Source organism: Heliconius melpomene, chromosome 14 (assembly GCF_056956725.1).
Source record: "Heliconius melpomene rosina isolate 202511_hmr_F chromosome 14, ASM5695672v1, whole genome shotgun sequence".
Lineage (NCBI taxonomy): Eukaryota > Metazoa > Arthropoda > Insecta > Lepidoptera > Nymphalidae > Heliconius > Heliconius melpomene.
Window position 1 is genome coordinate 2835771 of NC_140402.1, and position 27300 is coordinate 2863070.

General features: G+C 32.7%; 6 protein-coding genes across 6 annotated transcripts; 2 read left to right on the plus strand and 4 right to left on the minus strand.

The window, feature by feature from the left end:
• Positions 1–14: 14 nt before the first annotated feature.
• Positions 15–609, minus strand: LOC146531946 (uncharacterized). The gene has a single exon (XM_085197381.1). It carries the CDS (start codon positions 599–601, stop codon positions 56–58), a length of 546 nt encoding a protein of 181 aa, XP_085053507.1. The 5' UTR covers positions 602–609; the 3' UTR covers positions 15–55.
• Positions 610–1283: 674 nt separating this feature from the next.
• Positions 1284–1742, plus strand: LOC146531947 (protein GVQW3-like). The gene has a single exon (XM_085197739.1). The coding sequence runs from the start codon at positions 1284–1286 to the stop codon at positions 1740–1742; it is 459 nt and encodes a 152-aa protein (XP_085053865.1).
• A 2141-nt stretch (positions 1743–3883) lies between these two features.
• On the minus strand, positions 3884–4751 carry LOC146531948 (uncharacterized). Its single transcript, XM_085197380.1, has one exon. It carries the CDS (start codon positions 4716–4718, stop codon positions 4116–4118), a length of 603 nt encoding a protein of 200 aa, XP_085053506.1. The 5' UTR covers positions 4719–4751; the 3' UTR covers positions 3884–4115.
• Positions 4752–10402: 5651 nt separating this feature from the next.
• LOC146531949 (small ribosomal subunit protein mS37) lies at positions 10403–10959 on the plus strand. The gene has a single exon (XM_085197342.1). It carries the CDS (start codon positions 10508–10510, stop codon positions 10880–10882), a length of 375 nt encoding a protein of 124 aa, XP_085053468.1. The 5' UTR covers positions 10403–10507; the 3' UTR covers positions 10883–10959.
• A 3418-nt stretch (positions 10960–14377) lies between these two features.
• On the minus strand, positions 14378–25971 carry LOC146531950 (inhibitor of Bruton tyrosine kinase). The gene is made up of 14 exons (XM_085197155.1): positions 25701–25971; positions 24768–24945; positions 23195–23412; positions 21094–21291; positions 20518–20754; positions 20102–20238; positions 19460–19594; positions 18746–19037; positions 18178–18300; positions 17693–17960; positions 17146–17326; positions 16435–16633; positions 14986–16203; positions 14378–14573 (listed from the first exon to the last, which is right to left on the minus strand). The coding sequence occupies exons 1-14, from the start codon at positions 25860–25862 to the stop codon at positions 14442–14444; spliced, it is 3678 nt and encodes a 1225-aa protein (XP_085053281.1). The 5' UTR covers positions 25863–25971; the 3' UTR covers positions 14378–14441.
• LOC146531951 (tetraspanin-1-like) lies at positions 21612–22851 on the minus strand. The gene has a single exon (XM_085197156.1). The coding sequence runs from the start codon at positions 22726–22728 to the stop codon at positions 21715–21717; it is 1014 nt and encodes a 337-aa protein (XP_085053282.1). The 5' UTR covers positions 22729–22851; the 3' UTR covers positions 21612–21714.
• Positions 25972–27300: the final 1329 nt, after the last annotated feature.

Consider the following 27300-nt stretch of genomic DNA (forward strand, 5'->3'; position numbering starts at 1 on the left):
ATATCAGTAAAAGCTTAGAATTAAACATATTTATTTTAAAGCAGGACATTATTGCTTAGTTAAGAATTCCAGGGATGGGTACGACAGGGGGAAGAGGTTCCTTTACAACGATTACAGGTTCTACTTCAGGTTCGGGCTGGTCAACAACGATGACTGGTTCTGGTAGAGATTCCGGTTCATCGACGACGATGACGGGGCTGGGCTCGATTTCGTCAACAACAGCGGGTTCAGGATCTGGGAGACCCTCAATAACTACGGGGTTACCGGCGATTCCTGAATTGGGCTTAACGTTGATGATGATTTGAACAAGAGGAGAGTTAGCGGGAGCAGCTACTTGCTCCTCGACCATGGCGGGTCCAACTGAGATTGGTACATATTCGTTCTCTTCAACAATAGCGGGGCCAATAGCAATGTTGTCCAGGCCAAGAAGTTCGTTAAGCATTAGTTGGAGAGCAGCAGCGGTAGCTGGGTCGGTGCTTGGTGAGTTGATGGCGGCAATGATTTCCTTAATTTCAGCCTGTTCATCGATAGCGGGGATAGGCCCGATGAGGTTGGCAGAAGCCACCGCGACGCAGAGAGCGAGTACCACTAGGAATTTCATATAATTGCCTGAAAATTCAAAAGTTTTGTTTTTGCGTTTAATTACAATTTATAACTATTTTTTTTATTTGTTTAAAAAAAGAATTAAACATTACTTACCTTTGTGCTTGTTGTTAATAAATAATGGAATAAACAAATATTTTCTTGGTTTTATACAAAATTTTATCGTCACTTCATTTGATATTCAACGAAAAGTCATATAAAATATATAATTTTTTAATTACAGTCTTCAATCCGTTGCACCCGAAAAGATTAGGAATATAATTCAGTGATAAAAAATTTACATATTGTATCGTCTTTTAAGCATTCCTTCTACCTAAGTGTATGCGACGGTCCCATATTTAGTTTATCGATTTCATATATTAATATTACAAGGAGTTTTAAGTTTCGCAAGAGTTTAGTTCCTATATACGAGGTGTGTTCAAAAAGTAAGGTGACTTTTCAAATTTGGCGGGCAACGTACTTTCGATTATCGATTTTTTTATTTTGTTATGTTGGTACACTCTTCCCGAACATCTGTACCAAGTTTCAAGTGTATAGCATTTTTTGTTTGGTTGGGAGAGGCGTAAAGGTTATAAGTGTTTTGCGTGCTCGGCGATTTCTTGCTATCGAAAAATATGGATCAAAGGATTTGCATCAAATTTTGTGTAAAAAATAAAATAAAGTGCTCCGAAACACTTAAAATGTTGACAGTGGCATACGGTGAAACTGTTCTGAGTAAAAAAAATGTTTACAAGTGGTACAAACTCTTCCAAGATGGCCGGAAAGATGCCAATGACGAGCCTCGCTCTGGACGCCCAAGCACGTCAACAACTGATGAAAACGTTCAAGCAGTGAAGAAAATTGTTCTGGAAAATCGTCGAATCACTATCAGAGAAGTTGCTGAGGATGTTGGTATATCGCTTGGCTCGTGCCATGAAATTTTTTCTAACGTTTTGGGCATGAGACGTGTGTCAGCGAAGTTTGTTCCGAAATTGCTAAGTTTTGACCAAAAGAACCGTCGCATGAGCATCGCTCAAGAACTGTTGAATGACGTCAACGACGACCCAGATTTACTCAAAAGGGTCATAACTGGTGACGAATCATGGATATATGGTTATGATATCGAAACCTATGAAAGGACGGAGATTTGCAACGATTGAAGAGATAAAGACTGCATCGCTGGAAGAGCTCAAGGCTATACCGAAAAGTGCTTATGAGAAGTGCTTTGACGATTGGAAAAACCGTTGGCATAAGTGTATTGTATCTGAGGGGGATTACTTTGAAGGGGACAACATAAATATTGATAAATAAATAAATATTTTTTCTTAAAAATACAAAGTCACCTTACTTTTTGAACACACCTCGTATACCTTTGGTAACTATCTCATATAATACTTATACAAATTGACAGAAGTTTAAATAATAATAAATAGATGTTGCACATTTACTACAACTACAAAATGGCCTCGAAGGGAAAGGTGATCAATTATTTAGTTTCTTTCAGTCGGTTTGGAAACTTTTAAATTTTAAAAATAATTATCCTAATCTAACTTATGTCTATGAAGCCAGTCATGGCACAAACGTGCGACTGTAAATGCGACAAGTTGGGGATTCGATTGGGGGTTCATTCGAGAATAAAAATTTTGCGTGAAGTGGCGAACCGAAGGAAAACAGAGTGTCTAAATATTAGGTTCTAAGGTTCCCTACCTAGTAGGTAGTAAGTGCGGGAAGCTCAAAAAATATAACACGAAATTTTCATTTATTCTTTATATCACCAGCGTAGATACTTTGAAACGACAAAATGAAATTTTATTAAAAAAACATTTTATTATTTGATACTAAAAAATATATTCTTGTAAAAATATTGCAATTGTTAATTAATGTTACTTACTACAACGCCAGAGAAGAAAAATAACATTAAGAAAAATCAACTGAATACACAAAACAAAAACTAAAGAATATAATTAAAAAAATATCTAAGTTGCTACTGACTCTGTTATTTTTATAACACATTTTAAATAATAAATTTTAAATAGTATAGAAGTATTAATAATTTAATTTTTAATCCTCCTGAATAATTAGCCTAAATTATTAATTTAGTTTTAATTCATTAAAATCATGAAATAAATCTAACCACATTTGCATTTGTATTTTAGAGAGAAAACTGAAACATATTTCTTATATTATAACATAAAAATAAAATAAGAATAATATTAGGTATCTCGTGGACTTTTTTATTCATATTAGTGAGAAATTTTAAAAAGTACGTACCGTGTGTTTATGTAGGTACGAATTCATATATTAGAAATATTTATAGACATATGAACGAGGTGAGGAAAATAATAATTTATTATACCACAAAAAATATTGATATACGAAAAACAGAAAATTGACTATAAAAAAAAATCAATTTTTGTTCAGAAAAGTATGAATCGGATAGTTTAAAATAATAAGATGTTCAAAAAATACATATTCGTAAATATTCATAATTGACAAAAGACAAAATCTAACACAGAGTGTGACTGTAAAACCCAGTGGTTGTGAGTTCGATCCCCACTTGAGGAAATGAAATATTGATTTAAGCTTATATTTTCATTTCTTCGCTCTGGTGTCGAGGCAAAGAGCGATGTTGAGTTCTGCCACTCAATCCGCAATGTCTCCAGAATTCTGATAATATCTAAAAGCGTCTAGTAGGTGCCTTGCGAGATGGTGGTAGATCCAGCAGGGTAGGCAGAGGAAACCTAGTGTTAAGACACCCCGTTCCCCACTTTCTGCCGAATTCTGGAGGCACAGCGTGTTGAAAAGCAGAACTCAACGCCGCGCTTTACCTCGACACCAGAGCGAAGAAATGGAAATATAAACGTAAATAAATATTTCGCTTCCTCGAGTGGGGATCGAACCCACGACCGTTGCCGAGTAAGAGTAATAGATAAAATAATATAATTAATGCAAATTAAAATTTTCATTATATGAATCCATATATAAAATATATGGATCTATGGACAAAAATGTTATAATTAATCAGTAACTACTTTATATTATCTTGCAGCATCCGAAGTAGAGAGTGAAAACAGAAAAGCGTGTGTAAAGAGTGTTATAAAAAAATTTAAATAGTTGTTATAAAAGTTACTTATTTGAATCAGTTTATAAATAAAAAAGTTATCTCTGCCATTTTAAATAATGTTGTTTGAGAAAATTGCTATACATATCTGTTTTATTGAAGTAAGTAGCTGATACTTTTATATGTACAGATATTATTTTTAAAATGGTATCATTATTAGAAAATGAAAGTAGAATAGAATAGAATAGAATATACTTTATTGCACACATAAATGAAATATATAGAAAGAACAGCAAAGAAAGTAATGCAGATTAGGAAGTTAATAATGATGCAATTTAAATAAAGCGAGCGAAGCCGCGAACGAACTGCTAATCCGCATATATGACATATATTTTTAATAAAACATAATTATATTGCTCTTAATAAAAAATATATTTACTGTAAGTGAAACTTATTTCAAATCAGAATTGGCTTAGTTTAGGATTCCCGGGAGGGGTACGACAGGGGGAATAATGCTTGGGGGTGAAGGAGGAGGAGGGGAGGGAAGAGGTTCCTCTACAACGACTACAGGTTCTACTTCAGGTTCGGGCTGGTCAACAACGATGACTGGTTCAGGTTCCGGTTGCTCAACTACGATGACGGGGCTGGGCTTGATTTCATCAACAATAACAGGCAATCCTTCAATAGCGACAGGGTTTCCAGCGATACCAGAGTTAGGCTTAATGTTGACAATAATTTGAACAAGAGGAGAGCTAGCGGGGGCAGCAACTTGCTCGTCAACGACGGCCGGTCCAACAGAAATTGGTACATATTCATTATCAACTATAGCTGGTCCAACTGAGATAGGAACGGCTTCATTTTCTATGATAGCAGGACCGACAGCAATGTTGTCGAGACCAAGAAGATCATGAAGCATTTGTTCAAGAGCAGCGGCGGTAGCGGGGTCAGTGCTTGGTGAGTTGATGGCGGCAATGATTTCTTTGATCTCAGCCTGTTCGTCGATAGCGGGGATGGGTCCGATCAGGTTCGCCGAAGCCACGGCGGCGCAGAGTGCGAGTACGATCAGGAATTTCATGTTTTCGTCTGGAACAAATATTATATTATCATTAATAATTATGAGATATTTAATTAATGCTTAAGAAAAAATTAATTTTACGCTACTTACTTGTTCGTTCTTCCTTTGTTACGAATGGAGAAAGCCAATGATTTCATTGTTTTATACATAATTTTATCGTTATATCTGTTAATACACGATTAACAAGTTCTTTCTATAGATAAGCTTTTATTACAGTTGTAATTCATTGAACCTGAAAAATTAAAATAATCATTATCCTATGATAATGCAAATGATATATGGACAAAAGGTGACTCGTAGTTTGTTAAATTTGGACGTGAGTGGTTCTTACTATAAAAACAAAATTTAAGTTAAGTTTTTAAAATTTTATACTAGGACATATTATTCTCCTAAGATTCGTTTATGTTTTTATAAATTTATCAAAATCGGTTTAGTTTTTATTATAAAAATTGTATAATGTGACCGCAGATCTGTAGTAGCAATGACAAGGAAAAGCAGAATAAAAACAAAAAGCTGCCACACCCGTTTATTTAAGACAAATTAAGGCGAATTTAGGCTTCTTTCTTCATTATGTAGTTATTAAAAATTATGAATAACCAATTTACTGCAGATCAAAGAATAATTATAGGAGTTTGTAGGTTGTACTTTATTCAGACATAAGTAAATTAGATATCCCTTGTTTACTTTGTAATTTAAAAATCGGTCAAGTGCGAATTGAAAACGTGCCCCATCAAAAGCAACACTCGTAGTAGCTAACACACTTATTTATTTTAGTACTTTATTACACCATAATTGATATTAATTAACTAAAATACAAAACGAAAAACAAACATAAATTAGCTTAAATGAAAAATGGTGTAAAATGTTTATGTATGATATGGGAGAAATAAATCTAATTTGTAATGGTCTTTTCGAGTTTCGGACTTTTTCTTTTATTTCTATATTATATTTATATTTTTGACATATTACATAATTTTCACTTAACAAGAAGCTTCCTTCAGATTTTCGATTTCTGGGGAATTTAATGAATAATGCGGCTAAGATGAACCATAAACGGTCGTGTCTATTAAGTAATTGTGTTGACTTAGAACTATATTTTTGTCTCTGCTCTCTTAAGGTAACTATTGGTTTGGATATTTTATATTATTATGTATACCGTCAAAACCGGTTGAAGACAGATAGACTAAAAAGCGATCCTATAAGGGTTCCGTTTTTGCCTAAAAAGTACGGAACCCTAAAAAAGAACATATGCCCGCAAACTTTGTCAACGTTGTCAATGAAAAGTTGAACTTTCCGTTGGCTCTACAATCCTGAAATTGGTACGGAAGCCTCGGTGTGCAAGTCCAACTCGCACTTAACCGGTTTTTTTTCATTATCTAACATTTCAATCAAGAACAGCTGTGTATGTGTTATTGCGTACCTGATTATCGGTTAGTATCTATCTACTATTAGGGGAATTACTTCAATATAAACAAAACATGTTTTTCGTTGTAACTGCTAAATGTTTTATTAAGGCTAATCTGCCTTAATATTAAGGCAGATTAGCCTTAATATTAAGGCAGATTAGTCTTATTATTTTTTTCTACAATTTTCGTTGAAAGAAAACCCGAAAAAAAAGTGCCTAAATCTTTAGTGAATTTTTGTCTAAACTTCTTTCGTGATTATTATACACTGTAAATGAATATAGCGTATATTATGTAGAAGTAAAACTGGGAAAAATGAAGCATATTTTTAAAAAGTCTCCTAATTTCAAAAATATTAATTATATATGAAGATATTATATATTGAGGCCGTCATGGCAGGAGTGTGACTGTAACGCGTCGGGTGTGGGTTCGATATTCACTAAGGGTAATGTATTATCATTTATTAATATTTTCATTTCTTCGCTCTGGCACAAGGGCAATATTTTAATTTTCTCAAGTGGAAATCGAACCTGCAAGGCTTGTATCAGTGCGCCGAGACTGGATTTAGTTAATAATAAATTAATCATTATAATAAATATACCTAAATCCATATTTCCACGTTTAGGTGCTTTCTCGTGGCCGAAAGATTATAGTCATACGTTAACTTATCACATGTCAAAATTGATAACTGCTTATTAATATCTATTAGTTAATTTACAATTTTGATGATTATGAACCTAAAATGTTCTGGGTTCGATTCCCACTCGGGAAAAAGAAATACTAAATATTTTCATTTCTTCGCTCTGATCTGATCCTCTCCAGAATTCGGCGGAATAAGGAGAGCGGAGTCTGTCTTTGCCTCCACTGGTACATGCGGGATATAGCGTCAAGCTAAAAATAATATTAACCTGAAATATAAACTTATCTTCGTCTACATACATATAAACACGTTTTTCAAAAAAATAATAATTATTATGTAAAGTAATGGTTATGTTATTTTTAGATTCTCTAGATATATTTTTTATTTCATAATATTTCAAAATGTTAATCGTAAATACTAAGGATTAATTTCTTAATTGGCTAAAGCGCCTGGATTATGCGGCGCGTCGCTGAATTTTCAGTAGATACATCTTTTTATAGTTTATATTTAATATTATAAAATGTTAGGTATAAGTAGATATTTTTATTAGAGATAGATATTTTTACTATTATATAAATAAATAAAAGAGGCCAGTCGTGGTTCAGGGGCACAAGGCACAATGAAATATTTAATAGTTTCATTTTTTCGCTCTGATATCGAAAATCGCGGTGTTAATTTCCGCCACTCAACACACGATGTCTCTAGAATTCGGCGGAAAACGGAGAGCAGAGTGTTTTATCACTAGGCTCCCTCTACCCGCATGTAGTGGGATAGGTACCCTGCTACATTCTAATACAGCATGAAATTGAAAAAAAAATCTATTTATATGTATTTTTTTTTCAGGATCTTAAGAATGTTACAATTTTAGAAATATTGAGATATAAGATCAATAAAATATCATTTAGATTTTTTTTCTGTGGATTATATGTTTGTATGTGACATTTTATTTACAAACAAATATTTGCAAAGGTATCAATCACTCGTTTATCCTACCATAAAGTGATAATGGTAAGTAAAGTCACTATATCTCAAAGATAAATGTATTTCGGCAAATTATTCTAAATACAGTCATGATTAGAAACATAACACCCGCTTTGATATTAGAACTGCGAAGTGCTAGTCTTTGACAAAGTCGGATGGTTACGTCAAAAAGCATAATTTTTATTATTTTCTATTTATTTTTCCAACGATGTTTCCTTCTTTTATATACTTATATAAAGAAATTAAAAGTGTCTTTTGTTATTATTATTATTTCTTACGCTGTGTTTGTCTTTTCATTTTTAATATATTCAAATGCGTGTGACTGTAAACTAACTATTAGATAATATTTTCGCTGACAAATTCAAATTTCAAAAAATCCTTTATTCAAATAAACTTATAATAAGCACTTTTGAAGTAACACGTCGTTAAATTCCTATTCATTTAAAAGAATGCCCCGAGTATTTGGTGGAAAATGAAGAACGGAGTGTCTGTTAAGACTAAACTCCCTCTGCCTTTCCTGCTGATTATAGGGTAAAATATTTTAAATATATCTTAAAAATAGGCTTATGTGACTAATTTGTAATAGTCTGATATTTGTAACAAGTAAGACTTAACACCAGGTTTCCTTTATCTATCTTTCCCACCACGCAGAAACCACCCACTCACCACGCAGAATAAATTTTGCAAAGGGTGTACGTCGATATTTTGGCTTACAAGTGCTTACAGTTCCACATCAGCCTCACCAGGCAGCTTCTGATATTCGATGTTCCTGCATTTCATAGTTTTCCCTTTACGTGAGCATAAAAGCCTACCTCAGTAGGTACTAAATTTTAACTTCCTACGTCTATGGGGTACTTCCACTGTATTGCCCCCAGATTGCCACAAGATCAACATTACTAGTTAATTTTAAAATATGAAATCAGTGAAGATATTATTTTTTTTGTAATTTCAATGCAAAAGTACACGGAAATTTTGTGCTCATCGAAGATATAAAAAAATCGCTTAATATGAAAACTTGAAAAATATAATTTAATTATTTTATTCTGACGTATTAATCTTATATTTAAAAAATATATATGGCCATTCAATAAAACCGAATTGAAAGCTTAGGTTAATATATTTACAGCATCATTTAAAATTTATTGATAACGCCAAATTGTAATCTCTTTAGTTTTATCATGATTAGTGGCTGTAATTTTTACCTCTTACATTTAATAAAGACAATAAAAAAAATTAGTAATAGATAACAGGTTATAAATACATTTTTATATAAACACTAGCGGGCGCGCGCAGCTTCGCTTTCGCAGTTCAATGAAATATTTTTAAGAGTATCAATTTCAAATTTTATGAAAATCGGTGTCGATTTAAAGATTTTTTCAGACAAACTTTCAATCCCTTATTTGCGCCCCTAGGGGATGAATTAAAATGAACCACGAAACATGTATTCAATGTAATATTTTAAGGGTCTAAATTTAAAATTTTATAAAAATCGGTGGCGATGTAAAGATTTTTCCATACAAATTTTCAACCCCTTCTTTGTACCCTTAGGGGATGAATTAAAATAAACCACGAAACATGTGTTCCATGAAATATTTTTAAGAGTCTAAATTAAATATTTTATAGAGACCTGTGGCGATTTAAAGATTTTTCCATACAAACTTTCAACCCCTTATTGGCACCCTAAAACCGTGAAACACGTGTTCAATTAAATATTTTTAAGAGTCTGAATTTACAATTTTATTAAAATCGATATAGATTTAAATTTTTTTCCATACAAACTTTCAACCCTTATTTCACCCCTTTAGGGTAAAAATTTTTCAAAATGCCTTCTTAGTGGATGTCCAGATTACGAAAGGAAACATCTGTCCAAATATCACGTTTCTACGCACAGCGGTTACGACTGGACTACGTCCTTTTATATATATAGATAAGCATCTTTAAGATCTAACGAACTAGATTAATGAATTATTAATGCATGAAATCTATTCCACCCACATTCTAAAATAATATTATGTTTCTTCAGTAATTCTTTAAGAAGCCTATAACCAAAATATGATGTTTAAATATATTGTGTGATCTTTATAGGTTTATGATATGTAAAATTACAATATCTTTATAATTTGGTAAAATTATATTTAATAATATTTACGTATGTTTGGTTTAGTTTTATAAAAATGTCCAATTTACTTATTAAAATTGAATATATTTAGAGAATATCTATATAAAATTTTGAAAGTATTTATTCATAGGAAGGCCACGTAAACAAATCGTCTATTTAAAATTTAAACCGGTGAAAATTAAAACTTACCTGAAATAAAATAAAACTTACTGAATAATGTAAATAAAGATGATAAAATATAAGAAATTTATGTGCAATTTTATAAAGCATTACAGATAGGATTTTACACTTCATAAAATAAGTAAAATTAGCAAATAAGTTAAATTTCTTTTATTTGAAAAACCAGAGTCAATATAGGAAATGTAAATGCATTTTTTCCACATAAGTGTTTATTTATATAAATAAAAAAATTGTTTCAAAAAAAAAATAGTTCATATTTTTAACGAGTCCAACTAAGTGTTTCATTTAATATCTGTTTGTATTTGTTACTTCTATTACCACTGAACGTACCGAATGTCAAAATTCAAAATGTCAAATATGAGCCGTCAATGTCATTTGTTCTTGACTTATATATAACCTAACTTTATAGTTATATATTTATTTTAACTTTTCGCAGTTAACTAAAAAATAATAATTAAAAACAACAATGCGGCTAAATAACTTGCTATTTACTGCTGCCTCAAATAAAAGTGCAAGGAGACCACAAAGAGAACCAATTCCCTTTCAAATGTTACTTCCATTAAGGCTGAAGAAAACTGTATCTGGTAAAGGAGATAAAACACGAGAAGCTGTATGTATGCAGGAAATGGCTGTTATGTTTGCTTGTTTCAAAAAAGCGGAATTTGATCAAGGCCAATGCTTAAAAGAAGTCTCAGCTTTTCAGACCTGTTACAAAAATTATAGTGAACAAGCTTCTACTCAAAGAGAACAAGGCAAAAAGGGTATATTGGTACCTGGAGAAAAGAAACTAACACATAGACAGCTCAACCAGTTGTTAAAATCTTTTCCTCCTAAAAAGTAATGTAAAATAGATATTTAAGTAGTTTACAAAAATAAACATAATTATAGATTATATTGAATAAAGTTGTACAAAAAGAATATATATATTTTTTAAATATCCAAATTTTATACACCTATCTATGAGTATGCAGTGGGTTACTATTATTTTTAATAAAAGGAAATTTTATATATGAGACATGAACTTGTAGTTTTTTCTACATTTAAAGCTTTGTGTTACTTTTTATTTGTAATTTATAAGATTCTTTTATTGCACTAAATTAACACAGAATAAAACACACATTAAGAAAAGACATACACAACGGTGGACTTATCTCTAGAAGAGATCTCTTCCAGTCAACCCGTGGAAGTGGATAAGTGCAAAGTAGCGGGAAAGACAAGATAGTGCATGGAAATTGAGAAAGACAAAAACAAGATAAACAATAAAATAAAACTAATAGTAATAATAAATACAAAAAAATAATAATAATAATTAGGCATGACATACACATAAATAAACATAAATATAGTTATACAAAATAAATAATATATTATAACATCTAAATATAAATACATATATACTATATAATAAATACATAAAGTATATATACCTATATAAAAAGGAACAAAAAGAAAATTAAGCTTCACTATATAAGATGAGGAGAGATAATATAAGTAACCACTATAATAAAAAAAAAAAAAAAAAAGATTAATTGTCTAACGATGCAAGGAGATGTAGTTTTAATTGGGATTTGAAGGACTTTATGGAAGGGCTTTTCTGGATAGTTTTAGGGAGTTGGTTCCAAAGGGATGCGGCGTATACAGAGAAGGATTTCTGAAGGAATTTGGTGTTGCTCTTAGGTACGTTAAGTGTCGGTATGACACCAGACCTCCTTGAGCGTGTAGGGATAGGGAGAACGTCAAAGCGGGATCGAAGATAACAAGGAAAATTCTGGTAGTTAAGGATCTTAAAAAGGAGTGACAGGACGTGCATATCTCGGCGAAGTCGAATTGGGAGCCATTTGAGCTGAGTTCGAAATTCGGAGACGTGGTCATACTTACGCAAACCGTAAACAAAGCGTATGGCAAGATTTTGGAGTCGCTCTAATTTGTTAAGCAGCTCCTCGGTCACATCCAAATAACATACATCAGCGTAGTCGAGGATAGGTAAGAGAAGAGATTGTGCAAGCATAATTTTGGTTTTATGAGGTAGGTAGTATTGGAGACGCTTAAGAGAACGAAAGGAGAAATGCATGCGCTTGCTGACATCATTAATGTGCGGTACCCAGGACATGTTACTGTCAAAAATTAGGCCCAGATTTTTTACTCTGTTACAATATTCGATTACTACTCCTGAATACAGGATCTTCGGCATTGAGTTCCAATTTATTTTTTGTCTAAGTTTGCTGCTTCCAATGATAATTGCTTGTGACTTACTTGGATTTACTAACAGTCCGACAGATTCGGCCCAAGTAAAAATAGCAGCGAGATCATTATTTAAAGCTGCAATAGTCCCAGGCAAATCGCTAACATAGCAATGCCGGTATAATTGCAAGTCATCCGCATACAGATGGTAGGGAGAAGAAATGACTCTAGATATATTGTTTATAAAAACAGAAAATAGAAGTGGAGAAAGAACACCGCCTTGAGGAACGCCACAAGTGATATCTAACCACGTCGATGTGACATCATTAGATTTTACACATTGCTGACGACCTAAGAGATAGGAGCGAAACCAGCTTAAGGCTTCAAAAGAGATGTTAACTGCACGAAGAGAGCCCAGAAGTATATCAAAATCAACACAGTTAAAAGCGCTGCTGAAATCCAGCAGTACCATTACAGTGAGCTTGGTGTTATCCATAGCACATCGAATGTCCTCCGTGATATTCAGCAACGCACTAACCGTGCTGTGAGAGGATCGGAAACCGGATTGGTAAGGACACAGTAGGTTGTTAAAGGAAAGGAAAGAATACAGCTGATTATTTACTAAGGATTCTAGGACTTTGGATAGGATTGGAAGGATAGATATAGGACGATAATCGGTGACGCTAGAGGGATTGGAGATTTTTGGTAAAGGAATGACATAAGCATACTTCCATTGTGCGGGAAAAACATTACAAGTCAGTGAGAAATTAATAATGTGGGTGACCACTGGAGCAATGTATTCCAACACAGGAAGGATCATGTCCAGGCTGATACAGTCACTTCCAAAGGATTTAGTGGATATGGACTTGATACACTTCTTGACTTCAACTTCAGTTACAGTTTTAAGAGAGAAAGATGTAGAGTCAGGTAGGACAGTAGAAGATAAAAATGACAGTGTTTCAGATTTAGTTGAAGGGCTTAAATTTAATAGGGGTGTAGTAAAAGATGAATTTAAATCATGAAGATCCAATGATACCGAATGAGTATGCTTGGTGTTGCCTACCCCGAACGACTCTAAGAATCTCCAAACTTGCGCTTGACTGAGATTCTGAATAGTGGTGTGAATGTATCGGCGTTTAGCATCCCTACACATTCTGTTGCAAATGTTTCGCAATTTTTTGTATGCAGCTAGGTTTTGTTGGCAAGGATATTTTTTATTTCTAGTTTTAGCTCTATCACGTTTACACATCGTTCTTTTAATAATAGGTGTTAGCCAGGGAGCAGGCGCATGCTTCATACGAACCGGTCTCACAGGGGCATGTTTGTCGTAAATGCGAATCAGTTCAGTAGTTAAAGAGTTTACCATACTGTCAATATTTGTTGATGACATTATGGGTGACCAGTCGATGTTTCTCACATCCTCCCTTAAGCGTTCAAGGTCCATATGCTTAAAATTGCGTTGGAGAAGTATTTTACCTCTAACCTTGGGAGGACGGAATTTATACGTAAGAAAAATTAAATCATGAAAAGAGAATGGAGCTGTCATTTGCCCATGAGAAACAACGAGATTAGGGTTAGAGACAGAGATGAGGTCAATAAGAGAGGGTCTACAGTTAGGAAAGTAATGGGTGGGACACGCCATCGGAAGAATGTGTAAGTTGTAGGTATCATATAATGTTTTTAATAAATTAGATCTTGAATCATTTTTTAACAGACAAGTGTTTAAATCGCCCGTACAGATTACATGCTCGTATTGAGGTGAAAGATATTCCAGAACACCTTCTAAAGCACTAAAATAGTTGATTTTATCATTTGGGGAGTATAAAGTCCCTAAAAGAATTTTTTTATGGTTTAACGTTACTTCCACAAAAATATATTCTAGGGTTCCTGTCGATTGATTGGGGGAGCAGGCAATAATACGAGCAGTAATGTTGTTGCGAAGGTAGATACCGACCCCACCGCCACCTTGCAAAGTACGATCATTGCGAAACAGCTGATAACCTGGGATACTGTAACTAACAGAGGAAAGAGAAGGAATTACTAAGTAAGCAATGTCTAACTGATTCAAATACACTAAGGAATCACTCTTTCACCTAAGGAATTATATTTTTTTTTTATTTGAAGTAATATTTTGAGATAAAAATAAAATACACACTACACATAAAGCATATATTTAGAATATATTGATCACAATTTGTTGTAAAATTAGCACATTAATATCACTTTGGGGCAGTGTGTATCCATTGTGGTGATGCTACTTGCAGCTCTATGCGTCTAACTGTTATCAGTTCGTCATCTGCTTCATGAATGTTGTAGAAACGTTCCAATTCTTCAATGGCTTTATCTTCAAGCTATTAAGAAATATAAAGAAATCAACTATTACACAGTATTACGATTGATAGCTAGTAGTTAATATTTAGTAATGGCAGGCCATTTAGTCACTGGTATGTACATTGGTACATATAAAGAGAAACTAAATTATAAATAATTTTTTAGAGCATTTTCTAGAGATAATCTAGTAATAAAGTGACACATTTCTTACATTTTACCACATATTCAAGCCTGTAGCTATATATTTATATAGGGACAGACAGTTCTCCATTCCATAATGATATCTTCTAAATTATATCTTATTTCCTATGATGCAGGAGATGGATTAAAATATATATTACATTTTAAATAAATTTAGAACTAAGTTTATTAATTTAAATAATATACACTGCGAAGTTCAAATATTCTACAATATTTGTGCGCTCTACTTACTTGAGTCAAGTTCAAAGGTTTAGTCATGATTCTCGAGAAGTCATCTTTTTGCTTTTTCTGATCAGCCAATATTTTATTAAATTCCATAGCATTTTGTTTATTGGGGCTACTTTGAGCGATTGGCGCTTGACATATTTTCCAGGGATTTTTTGGTTTGTCAGGAGGACTGCCAATATTTAATTTATTTGACAAGTAATTGTCCAAAGTTTGTGGATTCTGTTCAGTTTCTGATGCCAGTTTCTTTCTCTGCTTTTGGGAAAGCTTGGGACCAACGTGATTTATTATCATCTTACTTTGACCCCAACAAAATTCTGCTTCTTTTGGGGAAACTGACATTTGACGTGAAGTTGTTGGTGTAACAGGTTCTTGAGAAATGGCGCTAAATGAATTATTTTTTGACAATTTTGTAAAAGAGTTTGCTGGTGTTTCATTTAAAATATCCTTAGCTGAGGATATGGCTTTAAGGCGTGCTTGAACAACTTTTTGCTGTTTTTGCTGGGAGGTTGGCACTTCTGTCCATTTTTCCATTTCACGAGATTTCTTTTCAGCACTTTTTGGTATAGCGCTAAGCGATAGAGTAACATCTCCGGATGTATCGTGGGATAAATCTAATGACGTCACAGAACTAACTGATTCATATCTCATTCTTGCCTTTTCACTTTCTGTGTACTCTATCTTTCTCTGCTTTTTCTTTTTGGTTATTTCTATGCTATCGTCCTTTTTAAAATCTTCATCAATTATTTCTAAGTCAACAGTCAGGTTTTTGGTACAATCCTCGATAGTTTCATCGGTAGGCGAATTGAAAAACGGCGTTATCACCCGGGATGACATTATCGGGTTAAATTTACAATAGTATTTAGATATATCCTCTAACAAGGCACCTTCTAAGTGGTCCAAAGATCTATTTTCAAGTATACTAGCTATATTGAGTGAAATATACTCCATACAGCATTGTTTCAACTGGCTAGCGTTATATGTGTGTGCAAATTGACAGATTTCAGTGCAGTTCTTTAGAGTTATTAGGTTAGATAGTGATATTTCGCACATTTCTCTTAGTCGGCTTATAAAAAGCTGATCGGATACTATGAGCATGCTACAAATAAAGTCAATGCTATCTGAATTTTGAACTTCTGGACAAGTATCCGTGTATAAGAAATTTATTACTGGTAAGAGAATACCATGATTTATTGGTAAAGTCACTTTTGATAGAAGTTTGCTCTGAAAGGAATTTTTGTGTTATTATACATTATATTTTTAGTTGAGGTAGCTAGCAAAAGCGTTCGACTTTTAAGCGCAACGGTAACAAGGCAAATAGCGGCGTTGTGTTCCACCACTCAACATGGAATGCCTCGAAAATTCAGCAGAAAGTGAGGAACGGAAGTTTCTTAAAACTTCCAATAAAATATACACAAAAAAAACATTGAATTCTTAAAACATATTAAATCTAACCTCAGTCCAAGAATGCATGAACATTCCATAAAAATATTCCAATCTGGCTGCTAACACACATTTATGGGCTGATATCAGCATGCCGTCTTTAGAACAGACGTTTGTATCTACTAATTCTGGATATGTATCTCGGTCCCATGTTAGGATGTTCTTAGCATATACTGCACTTTCTTTGAGACACACTGTGCCGTCTCTGTAACTAGTTGGGAATAGTTAATTAGTTTATCATATAAATAGTTTACTTAAATTACTTTTTTTATTATTACAATAATTTATTTTAAAAAATATACCATAAAACCTGACACCAGTTGTAGTGCAATGCGATTGTAAACGCAACGATTGTGGGTTCGATTTTCTTAGGTGGGATGAGATATATTTTTAGTTGAGGTAGCTAGCAAAAGCGTTCGACTTTAAGCGCAATGGTTGTGGGTTTGATTCCCATGGGTAGAATGAGATATTTAATATGTTCATTTCCTTGCTCTGGAAACAAACCAAAATTCCGCGCCATTGAATTCCGCCACTCCGTGTCTCAACACTACGTTACGAGGTTTCCTCTGTCTAACGTGCTACATGCAGGATATAGCGTGAAGCCAGAATAAAAACAACGTAAAATAACATATAAAAATAATCAAATGTTCTTTAATCATTTTTACATACAAAAGGCAATTTTTACATACAAAAAGCATAATAAAATATTATTCAAATACTCACTAAAACTTATCAAGCAGTTTGTGCAAGCCCATAACGTGAAGTCTTTTAGCCGTAGCTTGGACCAGTTTTATAGGGTCACAGTAGAGGTGAACGCGTGGAGGCGTTTCCGTGTTGCGACGACGATTCTTCTTTTTATCTTGGTTTTTATATACTTCGAAAGCTGATATTTCGGATGGATTTTCTGTAAAAATATGTTTTTTTGTAATTTCATACTGTATCTCCCATTATTTTAGTAGAGTTAAGACACTCTATTCATCACGCTGTAGAGTGGCAGAATTCAAAATGCCGCTATATCTTGTTAACAATAAAAATATTTTATATTCTCTTTTATAAAATAAATTAATATTTTGATGTATATATTTTATAAAAAGAATTGAAAATATAGAATAATTAATATTCTTTATTATTAACATTTTTAAAGTATTATTCCACACTTAACATTGATCAATATTTTTTAAATATTTACATGTACACAATATACCTAAACAGATGGCTTCATTTACATTATTGAAGTTTATTTAAATATTTCCATAATTCTAGAGCTCACCAATATATTCTTCTGTATCAACATTCTCCTTCTTTCCGCTATTTAAATCTTCTCTCCTTATCTTCAATCCACAGGGTCCTAGTTCAGCTACGTCACAGGTTCCCGTGTACATATACTTTAGAATCCTTTCGAAAACTTCTGGATGCACATTATCTAATACTATAGTTGGTTTGTGCATATTTGTGTTGGATTCTTGATACAGTTTGTAAAGGTAGTCGCTGCTTGAAGCGATTATGAATATATGGGCGGGATATTGTTTTAAACCTACCTGCAAATGAAATATAACTGTTTAAAACATATATATGTTACACATAATTATTAAAGATTTATAGATTTATAAGTTGTGAATGAGTTTAATTTGATTAATAAGTTTAATTAAGCATTTAATTTGATTTAGTTTACACATCAGCTTTTGACATTTTACTGAAATTTAAATCTTAGTTTTTTGATATATTGGTCAAAGAGTATAGAAAAAATATACAAACCTTAAATATAACATCATGTAATATATCATCCTCAGCTGCGGTCTCGAAGAGTGACTCCATATGTTTGGATAGGCACGACGGTGACAAATCTGGTAGAGATGTCAAACCACATGTTGGTTTTGTCTAAGGTTATTAAAAAAAGGGTTGGAAATATTATACTTAACTTAATTACCTATTTTTATTTAAGAAATTTAAGTAAGATTTTATGTTAGAAGTTTGTATATACAACTTATGTTGATTAATTATTCACTAACTACTATTACATAAGTTTCAACAGTCTTATGGGCCCATTTGTTTGACAATTTGGAAGAAATTACAATAATATAATTTAATTGTATTAATGTAATTTCTTAAGAAAATTTTGAGAACTATTTCCCTTATTGAAGAAAAAATTCAATAACAATTTTTGCTAAATTTTACTTTCACATTATATTTTAACTTATATTATCGTCATTATGGTAGTATTTTTTCACTTGAAAACTAGTTTGTTGAATGTATCGACAAGGTGTAGTACACTTTTAAAATATAAAAATAATTAACATAAACTAGAAAAAAAAACAGTCGATACCTGTAGACAGGCAAAATTCAATCCCTCACTATCCACCGATATCGCCACAGCTCTATGCACATTAGGTATTTTGGTTATCCTGACAGAAGTACAGTCATCCTTTTCTAAAAATCTGACGAGAGCCGATTTATTATCTCTTTCTCTTTCTTTCTCTTTCCTGATTGGCTGAACGGCTGTCTTACGGGAAATACAACCAATGAATGCGTCGCCATGTTTAGTTGTAAAATATAGGGCGTCGTGCGTTAAGGTCACGTGTGTTATTATAATTTGGTGATTTAATCCAAATACGCATCTGAAATATTGTGTTCATTGGTTATTTTAAATAGGTTTTAGGTTTTGCGCAGCGTTTTACTAACCAACATGGAATGTTTCAAAAGTTGTACAGATGAAAAGAAAAAGGGAACGGAGTGTTTTACCGTTAGGTCCCCGCTTTGTCTGCATCCCCGAGCGTTACAATAAAAAAATATATTTATATACCCACCAAAAAATATGTAACCAACAAAAAAAATATGAATGAATGAACACCTCGCTATGTCGTAAAGAAAAGTAAAGTGGGGGGTAAAATTATCCCCAGGTTGGGGTTTGATCCCCAATCGATTGAAAGTATGATTATTTTGACAGCATAGCTAATCAACCTAGGCACCTAATCGAATAAAAAGCTGGAATGTTTACTGTGTAACGTGAAAAAGAAAGAAATATAACAATTTTATTTACCTAGTTAGTTTATTGGTAGTGTCTTGCCACAACATGAGTTGTCCAACATTGGTCAAAAGCAATACTGTCACTCTTGAGTACGAACCTTGTTCATTAACCTTTGCTTCAACACACACTTGTTTGAGATTGATTTGCCTGAAAAGTAATAAAAAAATTGTCTATACTTAAGTTTTTTTTAAAATTATAATAAATTGTGCAGTAGAGATAGACACTAAATATTTAGATTTATTAAAGCCTCAAGAGACATGACTCCAAGACCACGATTATATGTATCAATTTCATAACTAGAATGGTGTAGAGCTAAGTAGAATTAATTAGAGTTTAAATTATTCTTAAGCTAGCTGTCTGAAAAACATGTTTTAAAAATCAGATTTGTATATTTAAAAAAAACTGCTAGCGTTTCCTCAGTATTTGAGTACATTGGCTTGTTATCAAAATAAATGCACATATAAGTACTTTCATGCTGTGACGTCTAGAGCGAGTCTTTTATAGTAAAGTAGCACAGTATGTATTGGTTTTGGGTTCAATTTCCTTTTTCTTTGGTGGAACAGGTAAAAAAAAATTTTAACCCAAGGTTCACTATGCATTGCTATATGAGAGAGATCAAAATGCATACAATTGAAATTGAATGACAATACTTACTTAATAGCAATTTTCTTGCACAAATATTTATGTAAAAGATAAACATCACCGCGGCTGGTTGTTATGACTGTGGCCGCGTCTGTCGCATCCACCAACTGAATGCACGATTCTTCTTTATTATTTAATGACATACCAACCTAGAATATAATAATATTAAAAATAAATTAACGAGGCCATGTAAACGTGACAATTCGTGGTTTCGAGTCCCACTTCAGGAAATTAAATATTTACTATTTTCATTTACTTACTCTGGTAATCATTCAAAGCGCCGCTGAGAGCTCTGTCACTCAACAAGCTATGCCTCGGCAAAAAGTAGGAAACGGAAGTATCTTAATGGGAACAGAGTATCTTAACACTAGGTTCCCAGGTTCCTCCTGACCTGCTATGTACGGGATACAGCGTGACAGATGACTCACCCTTTTAGGTGCCTGCACAATTTTATCCTCCTGACTATGGCCCAATTGTCCCAAATTCGAACCCCACGTGTAAACCGCGTTTTTATTCCACACAACACCGTGAGACCGTCCCGCACAGATGCCTAGCGGGTGCGATATCTTTATTAGGGGTTTGACAGACGATAGTTTTATAGTTGTTGGACTCTTGACTGACGATGGACTTGGATTTTCTGTGTTGTTTAATGTGTATTGGATTACCTGAAATTAAATTTTATTTGTAATTTGTAGTAATGTTATGTAACTGTCGTAGTATAATTGTTAGGCTGGTCGGATAAAGGTAATAGTAGAGGGTTCATAATATCATCATTGAGGAGGTGTTTTACGAAACTGGATCACCCCCTTTTCGTAAAACATAAGATATTAAAACAAAGTTTAAAAAAATATCTTGAAATTTTTGTAGTTCTCTCTATGGTACAGGCAACATCACAATGTTACTTAATTATCGCAGGTTATTATGAAAAGTAAAATAACTACAAATTTTATTTAACAATATATTTAATTTATTCAGTATCAACGAAAAAATTAAATTAAACTTACCGCACCACTTTGTAATAAGAAAATAGTAGAAGTCAGTGTAATAGCGACTTGTAAACATGGTTCCGGCAGTTTGAGAGGCACAGGACGGAGTGCCGTGGTATGGGGACCGCCAGCACGAGCCGGTTGACCAGCACACCATACTTCCCCAATGTCGATGTTCCCACATACCCATACGCTATGAAATTTACCGAGACATACCTATGAATTATTAAAAAAAATATATAATTATTATATATCATTTAAAAAAAAAGTAATATATTTTTTTAAAATATTTTAGAATAGAATAGAATATACTTTATTGCACACATAAAACAAAGAAATATATAGAAAGAACAACATAAATAAAAATAAAAGAAAAACACGTATGCAAAGGCGGTCTTATTGCTTTAGGCAATCTCTACTAGACAACCTTTGAAACATTACGGATAAATTGTAATGAGAAGTAGGGGGACAACGTCTCAGTGCAAATTTTATTAAATGAAATTAAATATATAATATATAATAAAATAAGTCAATAATATAAAATAAACTTACATAAAAAACATGAGGAATACATTAGTAAAGAGATATATAAGGGTAGGATACATAGCGTAAAAGACATTTTTTGGTAGAAAACTTTATTTAATAAGGTCTGACATTCTGGTATCTATTATCACCCGCGAGGTGGCTTGGTGCAAACGTATAAGACTGCAGTGGATTTACTGCTGAAACCACTCTCATTATTTTCTTTGGAGGTTCTTCAACAAACAACATATTATCCAAAGAAGAGTTCGAAGGAACCACTTTTTCACGTTCATGTCGTTTTGGTAGAAGGGATGCGAAGTTTCCAGCCATTCCTCTTATTAGGGGCTCACCTCGTATAATGCAATACGCAAAATATACCAAAATTGTATAGCTGAGGCCTAATAGGATAATATAAAATATAATTCTACCTTTATTGTCCGAAATTGATTTTCGTAGAGTATTGAAACACCCTGTATCTTTATTTGTGGGTACTAAAGGGTCGTGACTTAATGGACAGTCTTTAGACAAAGGTTCCAGAGTTATTTTGTTAGTTAACTTACAGCATTGTATTGGATACAATTTATCTTTATTTTCAAGATGCCATTTCGTCTCTATGAAATCTCTATAATCAAATGTACCGCAACATTCATAGTTGATCATTATGTGATTCCAAATCTCTGTGATCAAATCGTTTTCTTTTCCATAATTAGTAGTTATAGTAGATCGCATGAAATTTTGAGTTTTTGCGTTATTTGTATAGATATTATAAATTCCACTGATGAAAAATATCCAAAAAGCTGTTGAAGATATGACGGTTACAAGGAAAACGTAGGATTTTAGAGCACATTTCAATTTGCAGCCTGCACCGAGTATACCACAACAGGATGTAAAACTCGCCAATAGAGCTATAGGAATAAGTACTGTAGTCATGGGTGTGAACCATAGTTTTAAATTAACAAAATTAGCTATAGTCGACACCAAGGAACTTTTAGTCACGGTATAGTTGACTTCCTTAAAGAAATCAGTATTGACGACGCACCACACGCAAACCCCACACGTAATTAGACCAAATAAAAAAAACAATATGTTTGTAAAACCTAAACAAGTCCTAGGTAGTCCAATTGTATGCATTTTACAGTTGAGCAACTTAAAAATTATTATGAAAATGGATATATTTTGTTCATGACGTTTGACGTTTAAATTATAAGTCAAAACAGACTTTTCTATATGATAAGATTTATGAAGTAGATAAAACTTTTTTTATATTTTTACTGTCACCACTATTTGTAAGGGAAGTGGAGTAAATTTTTATAATAAACTTTTTTTCGGCTTCACGCAGTATCCCGCATTTAGCGTTATAGGCAGAGAGATCCTAGTTTTAAGATACTGTGTTACTCACATTCACACAACCGAGTTTGTGTGTTGAGTGGCGGAACTCAACGCCGCAGTACTTTATAATAAATAATCCGTCCTTTTAATTATAAGCTGAGTGCTGTGGAACTGTTTCATCATATAAGTAAATATAGCATTATATACAAGCCAAATATAAATATTTATTTTTTATAATACAGCAAACAGAAAAACTAATATCACTAACCTGTCTAAGATTAGCATTGGTACGGCTAAAACAGGATAGCAGATCTGGCACTTGTTTCGGCTGTTGCGATCCCGTACCCAAAGTGTAGTTGGAGTTACTTCCCCATACGTAAGCATCACAAGGCTCTAATCCAGATTGCTGGTACATGTAATGCTTGTCGAGCGTGGCGTGCTCTATTGCTTTATAGTCGTCTTTGTCTTGGATATCCGTGTTTACGCCTGCGAAGTTATAATTATAGATTTAGAATTAAAACTGCCTTGATGAAACCATAACTACTTATATTTTAACATTTATAGGATATGAATTTATATTTTGAGGTGGTCGTGACGCAGCGGCACAATTGTGTGACTGCAACGCGATGGTTGTGGGTTCGATACTCACTAGAGGAAGTGAAATATTTATTTACGTTTATAGTTATTTCCATTTCTTCGCTCTGGTGTCGAGGCAAAGCGTGGCGTTGATTTCTGCCACTCAACACCAGAATTCGGCAGAAAGTGGGGAATGGAGTGTCTTAACACTAGGTTCCCTATGGTAGGCATAGGGCTGCTGTGTGCGGGATACAGCGTGTACCAGATTTTTTTTTTTAATAACTTTAACTCTGGCTAAAAAAAAGGTAACATTCACGGACCACGCGGTGTTGTGAACTATAACTGATAAAGCATTAACTATTAAATTATAACGACAGTTTCGGCACGATACGTCGATAATGAATCGTTACATATTAAATCCTTACATAATAATATTTTCTTTATTATTAAAAAGTAGGTCCGCTTAATATTTCAGTATCAGGTAAAAGAATATATAAGATTTGGCAATTATCATTGCATATTAAGGCCAACTTTTCATATTGACTTTGACTTTCACCTTGACTTTTTATCAACAATTTTTCGTAATAATCGCTTATCGACAGTTTAATGAACTTTGAAATCTTGACTTTGGAGTTATAGATTATATAGAAATTAAATCACCTTTACTTTAAGTAAGATTTTAATTAAAAAAAAAATAGAAACAAACCTTCAGTAGAAATTAATCCATGGCATTGATTTTAAATATAAGTATTAATATGGAAAAACCATGATTAGAAAAAGTGTTAGGACATAGAGCTTTTTGTTGCAATAATTTAATTAGGTCAGGTCAGTCAAAACATTTTGAAATGTTCATTTACATAAAATGTGCTGTATGGAATAATGTTATTTAAAGATTTAATCATTTATATTTATATTTACTGTATCCTGCACACAGCAGAGGGAAGCTAGTGCTAAGACACTCTGGTCCCTACTTTCTGCCGAATTATGGAGGCATTGCGTGTGAGTGGCAGAACTCAACGCCGCGCTTTGCTTTAAATAAATATTTCACTTCCTCGAGTGGGGATCGAACCCACAACCGTCGCGTTACGGCCACACCCTTGTGCCGCAATATTTTCCAATATATTTGTGTTAAGAAAAGAACGCGAATTTAATTAAAAAAACATTATGCAAGTTAGACTTCGGCATAGCTTTAAAGGGAAACTAAAAAAACGAAAAACGAAAAACGGTTAAACTAATTACATAATTATTTAAAAACTATTACTTACCAAGTTTCATAAGAGTAACAGCAGAATGAATTTGGCCATAGAAAATACTTCTGTGCAGTGGAGTATATCCAGATTCACGGTCGCGTGCATTTATGAAGGCGTCAGAGGAATGACGAATCAGCCATTCCATTAGACCGTTCCTACCTCTCGATGCAGCCATATGTAGAGCAGTTCGACCCTAAAAAATGCACAGAGTTTAATTTATTATTATTATTAATAATTTCATTATTTAGGCAAATTTATTAATATATTTAGTTTAGGAAAGATAATTTAATTCTTGTTACATATAGTAACAGAAAATCAGAACTATCATCACTCAACCTTGAGAGAAATATAGGAACCCAGATGTAAGACACTCCGTTTCCCATTCAGACACTTCCGTCCCCCACTTTCCGCCGAATATTGAGGGACTGCGCGCTTTGCCTGTTTACCAGACTGACGACTGACTATGATTCCGTCGAGTGGGAATCGAACCTACAATCGTCACGTTTACAGTCGCAAGCTTGTGCCGCTTTGCCACGACGGCCCCCATATTTTTTTGTTTTATCTTTACACATTTCCTGTTTAAAACTGATTAAGTTAGTGTATTTGTTGTGTACTTTTCAATTTAATGAGACTGTACCAGTTTTGTTGTTTAGTGAGAATTCCTCCTATATATTTAGTGTTCATTACATTATATATAAAAAAATGGAGTTGTAAAATCTATTACAGAAAAATATATATTAATTTAATTATTATTTAATATATTTAATAGTCCATTGTGACTCACTGGGACAGTAATAACCTGTAAATGCAATGATTGTGGATGAAATTAAACTAACACTTGGTGAATTTATTTATTTTCATTTTCCCACTGTGGCATGAGTTCACTTGAGACACTAGGTCTGTACTTCCTGCTGAAAAAAAATATGTATAATGTAAGAAAAAGCTTACCTCAAAATCGAAAGCTTTGGCAAAATTAGCACAGGTGGACTTAATAAAACTGGCAAGAGATTCATCGCTAATAGATCTCTTTGTTATGGCACTAGTCAAAACCTGCCCATGAACTCTAGACTTACAGCGCTTAGTACAATCTACCTCTACAATCCTACTCATATTGAAATTATTTAATTGTATTTAATAATAATAGACAAAATATATTTATAATTACAGGTACAGAGAAGATATGGAAAAGTAAATATGTTTTTTTAATGAGCAAGTTATTATGGGGGTGGCTGAGCCAGACCCCAAGGGGTCTATATTGTTTAACACACCATAATGTTTCCAGTAACAATCTGAAAATAAAACAGGCATATTTTAAACATTGGAATATATTTTTAGATTTGTGCCGAATAGTCATTCAAGCATACTGGTGAATATAGTAGACACAGACTATTGAATGAAGAACATTTTTTTTACTTTTTTACTCATACTGTCATAATAGTAATGAGGAAATGTGAAAGACTAAATAGTAATATTTATTCTTTCACTATTTTCTCATTCCTATAAGTTTTTAAAAGAAGGCTTTACAGTTTTCATAATTAATTTGCATACATTTCAACTATTATTAATAAGTACAGTTTTAGTGATTTAATTATTGTATTCTCCAAGAATGTTATGTATGAGCTAGAACTATATTTTGAATTACTTGTTAATAGTTTTAAATTTATATTTAGAATAAAGTACTTAGTCTTTTCTATAAATCATTTAGGTATTTAATGTAATTAAAGTACAGGATATGGTGCCAATCCTATTATGGTTTTAGTATAGTATTCATATATATACCTACTATAATTAAATACTTTTATTTTACAACTCAAAATATAATTTATGTTGTGTAAAAATATAAGTAATATATTATATTAATAAATTATTATTTTTAAGCAAAATTTAAAATATCCAATATTTTGTTAATGTTGATAATACTAATTTCGGCCAAAGGTAAAATATGAAGTACGGTATTGGAAAAGACTGAGATTTATATTTAAAATATTTATTTATCTTTCAGTGAATTAATAATAATAATATCGAATTACATTTGCCTTTGACAGTAAAAACAAATTAGAAACGTAAGTTGTACCTTTACATAAAAACAGCTGCACGTATCGTTTTATTCGTAGCGATGATTGAAGACATTTTATTTTACGTATAGTATTTTAAAAATTTGTACATATATTGTATTGTTATTATTATAAGAGCATTAAATATTTATTTATATATTTTTGGACTACCTAGATTTTTGTTAGGTATTAGATCACCTTGACAAAAAGTCAGAAACTGTCAAACTGACATTGAGTTATGTAGAGGTTGTGAAATGTGATGTTGGAACTAAAAACCAATAGTACCACTCAGAAAATAAATATGCAGTCAGTTAAAATTATATTCTAATTATAGGCATTAAAATAATATTAGCAAAATGAATTATTTGTCATCTTAGAATTTTTTATACACTTCAAGGTAAATTATATTTTTTTCAAGTCAGATAATAATAATGTACGATACCTAGATAATACACAAAAAGGTAAAAAAAATTGTTCATTGTCAATGTACATGT